Genomic DNA, 11,043 nt, shown 5'->3' on the forward strand with positions numbered 1-11,043 from the left:
GCTATTTGGCTTGGCAGCACTGAGAATTATAATACATTTAATAGCAGATAGCATGTGGGGCAGTATAATACACCAGTGATAATCCGAGTCCATTCCTCGAAAGACTTCAATCTCCAACAAAGGGTGAACGATGCGAACATTGCAATAACATTGGAAAGTATATTATGATGACAAGTACGATGAAACATACAGGCATGATGCATGAACCGTAGACTATGGTGAATTGGAGGCAAACAAGGGAAGCGGTATTACTAATGGAAGGAAAACAGTGGTCTCGGGAAGGCAGGATGGGTGAGATGAAACAAAGAGCTGTTTAGTCTGAGTTAAAAGCGGCATCCTCCAGTGTGTTCCTCTGCTCAGCTAGTGTTGAGACAGACATTTTGGACACTACATCTGACGTCAGGTCTTGGCGGTGGTTTGTTCCAAAAACTTTCCTAAACGACAATATCAGCCATCTGAAACAAGTAGCACATATTCATTACCTAGTCCACCATTCCAGAAGATTGTCTAACCTACTGACGCGCAACAGGGCCAGGGGCATTTTCGAAGAAGTCCACAGATATTATTCCAAAACATTTCATTGTCGAAGTCACCATCAACCGAGCAGCCAAGAGGAAACACTTGATAGAGCGAACCAAACCTGCCAGTCAATGGTTAGATACCAGTCATCAAATACGGGTAATACTGTCTACTAACCTGACAGACAGGCATAAGCAATTGCACGAGGAGTGACTTTCCTCATATTGATGATCGAGGCTATGCATGTCTTGACCTTCACTTGATCTGATTGCCTGCCGGGCGCGCTTGTTGTTCTCGAGTATATCAGCTCTGTCACCATCCTCGTCAGCCGCTCTCGCGGAGGAAGGAGATGTGAAGATGGCTTTGAAGCCCTAAAGTGCTGCAATGAGTAAAACAAAATGGCTACAGCAATTGCAGGTCGCTAACCTGAACAAGAAGCTTGGATTTGAACAGACCTTTCTCAAGGCTGCCATGGTCGACTATATAGTTCTCGTATAAGAAAAGCGGCCAGGAGTTTTCTGAGACAATATAATCTGATCTTCTGTCATGAATGCCAGACTTCATGCTGAACAAAAATCAGTGTCGTGTCAAAGCCCAGGAAAATTGACCTCACCGGTTCTCATTCCAGTCCCACTCGGCAGGGCAGAGTAGTTTCCCACAAACATCATTCATGAAGCCACACGAATGTTTGGTGTTGGGCTTGATCAGAGGAGATGGACCGAAATCTTGATTGAGCCAGGTAGCGACAAGGTCCTTGAGCGTGGAAGTATCGTCACCGCGAGCCGCATCTGCCCCTTTCCTCAGCTAATATATATATAATTAGCATGCAATGCAAAAGGAATTGTGAAGGATCACAGACTTTTTTCACCATGTCATTAGAATCGTCGGAGTCAAGAGCATGCAGCTTTTTGTGAAGCCATGGCAGTACTCGGGTAAGCTCAATATAGCCTGCGCTGCAGGCAATCCTCTCTGTATTACAGTATTAGGACACGCTATGAAATAAAAACGAACAACCTACGCCAGAGTATTGTCCCTTGATTCATCCTCACACCTGCGGTCGTTCTTGGCAATTAAGTCTTCCAAGCCGTTGGTGAAAAGGATTACCATGCGACTAATCGCTCAGGCCCTGTGAAACATAGTAGGTCGTCTTTCTTTTTTTCAAAAAGAAAAAAGAATTAGCACTGACAGTACTTAAGATAGTCACGGTGTAATTACCTCTGCTTCCTTCCTCTCTCTTGCCGCATAGCTTCAAGCTCCTCTTCTAAGGCGGCGACGCAACACTTCGCTCTTGCACCAGCAGATGTGGGAATTGCCTGAGAGAGACTATCAGGTATGAGGGGACCAGTCAAGACGTCGTTCTCGTCCTCGTCAGGTGCAGATGCAGATGCCTGAGACATGTCACGGTCAGAGCAGAGTGGCCAGCGAATGAGAGGGAAGTGTGAGATAGATCAAAGGTGAGGTAGGGGAAAGGGAAAGGTGAATGGATTGTAGTGCTGGGCAGGCCACCTTTATATGTTCGCGCCATCACTAAAGAGGCATTGCCCATAAATAAGGCATTGCCCATAAATGTCAGTGACCGTGACTTAGGGCTAACTCGGGGCAACAGCAATGTACCGTAAGTCGGTTATGGTCACGGGAGTAGATTGTTGTAGCTAAGAGGCACGTAGCCTACTAGTACTGGGGGGATGCTGGTCTGCATTCAGCACACATTTTGAACTGGGTACCCACTTGTGCAATTGCTGGAGAAATATTCCACATGAGGCGTTCACTGGGAACAAACCATCAGTTTCCCATCTCCGGGTATTTGGGTGCAAAGCCCATGTTCACCATGACATACCTGATAAGAATGCCGGAACCTCAGGTGCAAAACTACTCGAGTGCGTGAATCTGGGATGTGCCAAGCACCGCAAGGCATATGTGTGCTTACACAAAGCCAGTGGTCACATTTTTCAAGTTGCGGGATATTGTGTTTGATACTTTAGATCTTGTCTGGAAATTGAAACGTGCACTCTACAGTCTCAAGCAAGCGCACAAGTCACAGTGGTATAATCATTTATGCACCATTTTCGAATCACTTGGATTTACGCGAAGTGAAGTGGATCATTCGGAATTGTCTTCTTCAGGGTTGAGAATGGGACCGATCATCATCGTTGCTGTCTACATGGATGACAAAGGCGAGAATCATTGGTCAGCTCAAAACCTGTCTAGCAGTACATGTCGATTTCGAATGATAGTAGTACAGTAGGACAGAACCGTGACATCAGATTGTATCACGCTATCCTGCCTCTTTTGCTCGGCACCCCTTGCAAGCCTTCCTTCAAGTTCGTCACAGGTGAACTCCAAGTCCGAGTCGTTACGACTCGGAAGTGCGTTTAGTAAGGAGCTTTTGATGCCACTTGGAGTACCGTGTGAACCCTATCTCCACCGCTGAGTCCATCAGAGAAGCCTCGCATTCATCCCAGTCAAGCAGACAGGGAGGAAACACCCAATCCTGAACAGCTATGATTGATTCACTGAAAAAGAAAAAAACAAACTTGATTAGTGAACAGCATGATTTTATGGCCATGCCGATGATATACTTACATGGGGAGTGATGCGTCCTCGATTCGGGCCTGTTCCATCTCCACAACCACCCTGTCGCGAATCCGCTCTAACGTGTGCTGGAATATCTTTTGCACATCTTAAGGCCGCCACTGTCACGGTTGGGGAGGAGTTCCTGTAGTGTTGCAAGATTAGTGATCAAAGATCATCGGGTGACTCTACCACCACTTACAGCACATGAGAAGTACAAGTTGGGGCTGTCATCAGGTGCTGCTAAATCGAATGGTTCACCCAGGGGACGAACCCACGTGGAGACTTTGACGACTGAACGGACCGACCCACGTGTGGGAGAAGGATTTGATTCCACCAGCATTGGCATCCATATTGTCGCCATGTTCGATCCAGTCAATATAGTTGTAAATTTCTCCCTCATTCAACTCTTGCTCTACTGCCCAGCCATCGGCTGGTGCAACGTGTTTATCGACCTCAGTGACGTCAAACAAGGTGCAGGCCATGATACTTGAGCACTCAGCGGCGAAGTGCCTGAGTTTCTCATATGCTGCTTCAGCTGGTTTGAGAAAACAAACTCTCCATCACCCATAAGGGAAAGGCATGCTTTTTCCGATTTATGAGTTGGACTTGTAGGTCGGGGATCCCAATTGGATCCCCGCTGTCGTCGAATACTATTTTGGCCTGTGTGGGACTGAATGCAGACTGCGAAATTGTTTGTCGATATGCATGAAAGCTGTAGCTAATGCCATCGCATCACGCATATGCGCTAAGAGAGCTTCGTGGAGTGGAGTAGGCAGGGTGACAATGAGTTGTTTGAGACGGGAAGTAAACAATAGTCTAATGTACTGATGAGTCCCGATTTGGGCATCCGAGAAAGAACTACTAACTTGCAGAAAGACCTGACTTCGTCTGAGGAAATGGTATCCAGAACAAATTTGTAATTGTCCTCACATACGTCAGAGAACACCTGCGGCAATCAGCTTCGGAAAGATACGAAGGTGTGTGACTATCGTACCTCAACATTTGATCCTTGATCAGTATCCCGGATTGCGGCGATTATTCGCTTGCGCAAAGCTGCATGGCTTAGTAAAGGGTACACCATGACAATGTCAGAAGACTAACCATCAGTCACACTAGTTTCAACACTACCTTCACTAGTTTCAACATCACCTTCACTAGTTGCAACACCACCTTCACTAGTTTCAACACCACCTTTACTAGTTTCAACTAGTTGTTTTAGCTGAATAGGAAGTTTTGATTTAAATGTGCGGCTGGAACCTGACTCCAATGCAATAGATTGACTGGGACAATTTGAACTTTTCAAAAAAGCTGCTGGGGGTGTGGAGTGTTGTTTGAGAATAGTATCAGTGTAGGCACATGAGGAGGTTCCTCTGCATGACACTGGTATCATGGGCTGGGAATGCCGGGCATTGCTACAGTTGTAGATGCCCTGACCTTGAATGGGGCCATGCTGTAGGGTGGTAGCAGGCATGGTTTTACGTTATCAATATGCTGCAGATATCTCCCTTTATAAATTTGCCATGCCAGCCACTATTAATTATACTTAGCATTATACTTAGTCAGTTCTCACAAGCTGACAGAACTCAAGCTTGAGCGCTTAAGCTTGAGGCCATCAGTGAACCGGTGAGTTCTTGCTGACCATTATGTAGATTGCAGTAGTTCTACATGGTCATATATTGCTTTATATTACATTGTGACAAAACGCGAAACTATGACTTTATATCGTAATATATGACAATATTTTCGGGTTACCAGTTCTCTGATGGCCCCCACACCACTTGCTTGAACCAGTAGTAGGAAATGGGTTATTCAAAAAGATACATGATCATCCCCTTCTTCCTCATCCTCACCATCATTCATATCACGCTCCTCTTCATCATAATACCCCTCTTCATCATAATCCTCCTCTTCGTCTGCCTCGACATTTTCATCACCATCATGATCGCTTGCAGCTTCACTGCGGCCCTCCCAGTCTTCATTGCCACCATTCTCATCCTCTTCCAAGTCTGGGCTGTTTGCTTGCCCTGCGCTAGAGCAATTTCTTGTCATTTCCCGCAAGAAAACAGGATGCCCAATTCCGTAGTGCATGTAATGCATGAACAATCATTATCATGTTCATGAAGAAACTTGAATATATGCAGAGGATTGTTATGGCTACCCGTCGGTATATAGTGATGATCTTTGGGGTTTGCTGCAGATGAATCAATTGGTACTTGTTCGCTAGTCGAACTTTGTCCTGTCTCCGCCACTCGCCAAAGGATACATCGACGACACTCATGCTTAGCAAGTTGAGCCAGGGTGTCTAGTTTATTAGTCAATGGATAGAATGCTTTCAGCGCTCTATGCGTTAGTTCTCCCTGGTCCGAAATCACTATGAGAAGAAATAGCAGAAACTCAGATACACGTACAATTTGCGTTGTAAAGGAGTCCGTTGTCCCAAAGAGCCGGATTGACCACACATAATCTCCCATGGCATGAAATTTGTAAGTATACAAATTTAATTTCTTGACCTTCCGACCGCCTGTTCCTGCGACTCTGTTATTTGAACCTGAGCCTTCACACACAGCCTTCTGCTTGCGCGCAGCTTTCTCTTTTGGTAACTCCACCATAGTGAAAGCAGAACACGTAAAATCAAGGAACTTGCGCAGCTGACAGGAGAGCATTTTGAACGTCTCATCGAAAACCGATATGGTAGTTTTGGAGTGCATGCAAAGTTTAGCAAGGGAATGCCATTGCGCAAACTGGTACAAGAGCGACTGTACAATCGCATCATGCTCTTCTGGGAAAAGTCCTTCGAATACTGGCATAGCACACTGGCATAGATGTCAACAACGTACATCAGCACCTACGTAAACAACGGGACGAACCTACAAGATGTCCTCGAAGTCCCGTGCTGCAAGTCTTTTCATTTCTGACGTGTTATTTGCAAATTTGCGAATGGTGCCAAGGCCATATGATGGAATCTGGCGGAATCTGTTTAACTTAATTAGTGTCAAACATAGAAAAGAGGACAGTATGACGGACCTGTTGTTGAGACATGCCACCAGGTTGTCACCACCGGGAAGCGCATAAAGCAGATGGAGAAGATGCGTAAACAGCGCCTTCCATGTACCCAGCTCGCATTCGTGCATGAAATCAACAACAAGCATGCGAAAAGTGTCAAATCCTAATGGGCCGAGCTTTTCTGCAAATGTGTTCTAGTTGAAAATTAAGTCCCGACCAAATCTCAATTCATTCCGAAGGGATTCTCACCACCATTGGCACCCATGACTCTTCTCCAAGAGTCACCTGTACTTTTGCACCGTCAACAGTATTTCCCCATTTATAGATGAACTCGCGAGCCTTAGTCACCTTTGGGAGACAATAAGTTCTTAGGTTTGCTAAGTGATCTCGCATGTCACTAAAAAGACCCAGTAGATTGAATGAGGCTTTCGGCATTAGACAATGAGGACACGGGCAAGAGCCCATGTCTTTGATTGTTGCTATCAGAACCCTGAAACAGTTAGTTATTAGCAATTGAACGAGAAACGAATAAGAAAGGGAGCGCACTTTTCTGGGTAATCGGCTGAGTAAGTGAAGATTCAGGGAAACACCCTTCTAAATATTCCATCTGGACACTGGAGGACAATTCCATGGCGATATGCACGAAGAAAGTCTGCATCCAGTAAAATGTTCCAACATTTCTGGAATAACTCTCGCCAACAATGCGTCTGAAGAGCTGCCATGCCACTTTTCGATATCCAAGGTAAGCTGCTAAGGACATCCTTGACACTATCCGGAAGCTTAAAAATTTGGTCGTTAATAGGGCAATGCGGCATGCTGAGGTGCAGCATACTGAAGGTAAAAATCCCACCAGATGACATGCACCAGATTTGGGTTCCGAGCGTGCATACTTGGTCAAATTTCCGAAATACAGGTAAAGGGGCCAAGCCTTGGCTGTTCCAAAGTTTGCGAGATGTGTTGCATCCGAAAAGAACATGAGTCCAGCGATAACATGCTCGAGTGAGCAGCCAGGCTCTCTTGGCTGCCTTTGCAAATCATCCTGAGCCTCTATCCAGGAGTCAGAAGTATAGAGTTCATCAAACAGGCGCTCCTGATGATTGTCCAGGGGATCCTTCCACAGGCGCTTAAATGGAAAAAGATGGAATGCACTCGCTTGAATGTCGGCGAATGCGGAACGAATGACTGCTACAAGAGGCTGATAATGGAATCCCAGGACGTCAAATGACTTGGACTGATCATCTTTTGACTTTGTAGGTATTTCAAGATTGACATCCGCCTTGATCCAATCATCCGGAAAAGTAACAGTTGCTTTGCTACCGTTATTGTCCAATGCACGCAGATTCTTCTTGACTGAAAATCCATCTAGATCCTTTAGAGAAAAATCCTTCGCTTGAAGCACATCTTTGACAAGACGCATTACTTCAGCCTCCGACTTCTGATGGCTTCCAGAGTTCATCCATGTCATAAGACGGTAGATGCTCATGTTAGTGAAGGGATAAGGTGGCCCAGAGATCCCATGGGATGAATCAGGTCTTTGGGTATCGTGCATCTTGGTGGGACAAGATTCGGCTAGCAGCGAAGACGGAATGAACTTGTCAGGCTCGAACGACGGGTGCTGTGGATATTCTCGACAAAGTCCAATCACATTGAATGCCGTTTGAAGAGAGTCACGTAGCATCAAAATAACTCTTTGAATTCTATGCCGTGCTGTATTCTGAGCTATGGGCAACTTGAACGGATCATTCCCAAAAGAGTCCGAAAGATTGATGTCTTCTTCGGCAGGCAGAAGATCGTCAAAGTTTCTTGGAGTCCTCATGTGCCGCAGAAAACATTCACTAGGGTCTACTAGTCATGAGCAACAAAATTCAACATTCACAAAGGTGCAGCACACCTGAAATTTTGCGATCGCCTTCTGTAATATCTTCCATTGCAACATCTGGAATATCCGAGTCTTGGAATACAGAAGCTGAGGTAATGGCAGGCTCAGTGGGTGGCTTGAAGTCATGTTCACAATGAGCTATGGGTTTTTCATGACAATTCGTATCATCATGATAAGCTGCGATTCAGATTGGTTTGAGTTGTGTCTGATTGGAAGTCACATGAATCAACTCCGAGTGTACCCGGTAGATCGCTTACTGTAGTACTACCCTCGACTCAGAGCTGTGAGGGCGATCTTTGCAATAATCTAATTGACTCATTTGCCCGTTCCCGCCTTTTTTCTGCAGCTATCGTCCTTGCCCTCTGGTAGTACTTGCATGTAGCTTGATGTTTATTAAGCCCACAAGTATCCATATCCCTTTCCCAGGAACAACGTGAACTTGAAAGTGTTAGAGTGCGGCATGATAGTACTACCATTAAAAGGAGGAAGAAAAGAAATAGATTGGGCCAGGAAAGACAGGGACACATTCAAGTTCCTGCACTACTAGTATGGGTAGTCACTGTAGCTGGGAGAACTTACTACTTAGTACTGAGGAAGTAACCAAATTCAAGTTCCGACTGTGATTACGCAGATGATGTATCTAACAGACAGTCTAGAAATGTACCACTTTTCAATCCTTTGCGCAATGACTCTGTTTGATACGGACGCTGCGCATACTACTGTTGGATTCCCTGTAAGTACCACTATTTATCCCCCCAAAGATAATTCAGGTAATGATCGAACTCCTCCACAACATTCGGATATGTTAACGCAATTTCCTCAAGACGGTCTTCTGAGACGACCTCAGGTTGTGTTGGAGTCAAGGTCACAGCGCAAGGTGCTAATGTGTGTACCGTCACGACTGAGTCAGTGTCCAGCCCGTTTGATGCATTAGGCTGGCTTGGACTCTGACCCAGGGTTGGTGTGTTCAGTGGGGTCAGAGGGGTCAGAGGGGTCAGAGGGGTCAGAGGGGTTGGAGGGGTCGGAGGAATGAAATGAAGAAATATACATCCTGTGGACTCACAGGGGTCGACCCAATATTTTTCTACTCTCTTCCGCCACTGAGTAGGGTCTACCAGTGTCCCTGTTTTTATTGTCAGATTGGCAGAAAGTTACAAAACACTGCACTTAGTACAGTTGTAGGACATCCGAGTCAAGTCTCAGTGCTGTGACGATGATTTTCTCTGATACAATGATCATATATACTGTATTCTACTCAAGTGATGTGGTAATTATCATCGCATCGCGCATGAGGGCCGAAATTGAAGCCCTTAGTCTTACCAGTTGTGCATAGTAGTAAGGCATGCTGCATGTGTAGTATGTAAATGTAATTCAAGCATTTGAGAGACGGCCTAAAGCACAGAACTTATGACATGTTATCTGCACATTTATTATCAAAAGCACACGGCACCAAAATTTACATAATCACATTGTCGAGGGCTCCTATTGATTTCGCTAAGAACTCTCATCGGAAATAAAGAACACTGGTAGCTGTGGGACTGACTGCTCCTCTGTTACTCTTTCGAACTTTTTCAGTTCCCAATAATTGCGTAACTTTGACGTCCAAGCAATTCAGTTTACTAAGTTGTCTCTTTCAAGGTATGCAAGACCCCGAGGAGCTCGACTGCATCCTGAAGCCACTTCAATGAACCAATGACCTTTATTACCGACTCCTGAGCTCAATTATAATCAAAAGATCATTGTCACACCTTCCTGGACATACTCATACACGGTACGTTTACGCATGCATTCAAGACCCTGTTCTCAGTTGCATGACGACTTCTCGAAATGCTTACATGGCTCATGTTTGAGCATAGCATCATGATCAGTCTTTTGGTACTCTCATGCTCTCTGGCAGGCTGACTTCACCCACAGGATTCTGAAGAATCTTGCTACTGAACTTTGCTGAACCCAAGGATGTTGATGGTGACTTCGGGAACTCCAGTCATTCAATGTCGCTATCATGAAGCAGTACAAGATTTAGTGATGTTAATCGGCACCCCCCTTTTAAAAGACCGCATGTCTCCGTTTTAAATCACATTTATCAAGTGAGCGAAATGGCTTTAGAACTACGCTGTTTTTAATATCCAGCTATTACACCAACTGTTGAGAATGGCCAAGTTACTGGACCATCAAAGCCCCGCTCTTTCCAGCTATAGCTGCCCTACTGCTGCCTTACCAACTATGCATTCTGAAGTTCCCTGTGTGTTGACTTCCAACATTAAGTCATCCAATAGCATCCGAGCCGGTGTGCTGGCATGCGAGGATTGTTGCTTCTGTCATAGAAGAGACAAACTCGAGCATGTACACGAATTCAAGACATACCTGGTATGTCTATTGTCAAGTGTATGAAGATGATGCTTTAACTTTTCATAGATGTGTCTAGACGATGTAGACATTGAAGAAGACGATCAAAATCTTCTTTTCACTCAGTATACTATAGAAACTGTCCAAGCGAGTCATTTGGCGGCCCAGACACGCGTCAAACAGTATGTGAAGCTTTTGCAACTACTACAGCGGGAGGTGGATGGATGGGGGAGGAGGGTTGAGAAGGCTTCGCTTGTACTTCCAAACTTCAAGTCACGAATTGAACCATTGTTATCAGTCAATTGATTATATCATGTTATTTCCGCGGCAATCATAGAAGGGTATAATTGTACTCCAAACATTCTGCAAGAAATGTGAATGAACCCGGTGACCAGGTCAACATCAGGAAAACATTAGATTCCTTTTCTTACTCATGTAACAAAATGACGAATGGCATTCTAAGGAGGCTAAGGTTATTATGTAAGGACATCCTTTCGCTACTTATTGTTCTTATTTTTATATGAGTGGTTGGGGTGGATGCCGTCCAATTGCCTTGGATGTTGTTCCGTTGGAACAGGCAGGTACTGATCACAATTACTTTTCTCTTGCATCGCAGATTACAACAATGGGCCGTCATCCCGCCTGCTGCTACCATTACTGCAAGAACAAGCCCTACCCCAAATCGCAGTACAATCGTGGTGTCCCTGATTCCAAGGTTTGGT

General features: G+C 45.2%; 3 protein-coding genes across 3 annotated transcripts; 1 reads left to right on the forward strand and 2 right to left on the reverse strand.

Moving 5' to 3' along the window:
• Positions 1 to 313: 313 nt before the first annotated feature.
• On the reverse strand, positions 314 to 1,916 carry EDB91DRAFT_1258086 (uncharacterized protein; the record flags this gene model as incomplete). Its single annotated transcript, XM_041324326.1, has 8 exons — positions 314 to 434; positions 517 to 640; positions 773 to 890; positions 946 to 1,084; positions 1,133 to 1,323; positions 1,379 to 1,472; positions 1,538 to 1,630; positions 1,735 to 1,916. 8 exons carry the CDS (start codon positions 1,914 to 1,916, stop codon positions 314 to 316), a joined length of 1,062 nt encoding a protein of 353 aa, XP_041168564.1.
• Positions 1,917 to 2,872: 956 nt separating this feature from the next.
• EDB91DRAFT_1089679 (uncharacterized protein) lies at positions 2,873 to 4,564 on the reverse strand (the record flags this gene model as incomplete). Its single annotated transcript, XM_041316591.1, is given in 6 exon segments — positions 2,873 to 3,010; positions 3,103 to 3,235; positions 3,403 to 3,628; positions 3,648 to 3,774; positions 4,088 to 4,146; positions 4,195 to 4,564. 6 exon segments carry the CDS (start codon positions 4,562 to 4,564, stop codon positions 2,873 to 2,875), a joined length of 1,053 nt encoding a protein of 350 aa, XP_041168565.1.
• A 5,562-nt stretch (positions 4,565 to 10,126) lies between these two features.
• EDB91DRAFT_1089680 (uncharacterized protein) lies at positions 10,127 to 10,627 on the forward strand (the record flags this gene model as incomplete). The annotated part of the gene is made up of 2 exons (XM_041316592.1): positions 10,127 to 10,342; positions 10,391 to 10,627. The coding sequence occupies 2 exons, from the start codon at positions 10,127 to 10,129 to the stop codon at positions 10,625 to 10,627; spliced, it is 453 nt and encodes a 150-aa protein (XP_041168566.1).
• Between the last annotated feature and the right edge of the window lie 416 nt (positions 10,628 to 11,043).

Source organism: Suillus paluster (assembly GCF_016628075.1).
Source record: "Suillus paluster strain FC165 chromosome Unknown EDB91scaffold_396, whole genome shotgun sequence".
NCBI lineage: Eukaryota > Fungi > Basidiomycota > Agaricomycetes > Boletales > Suillaceae > Suillus > Suillus paluster.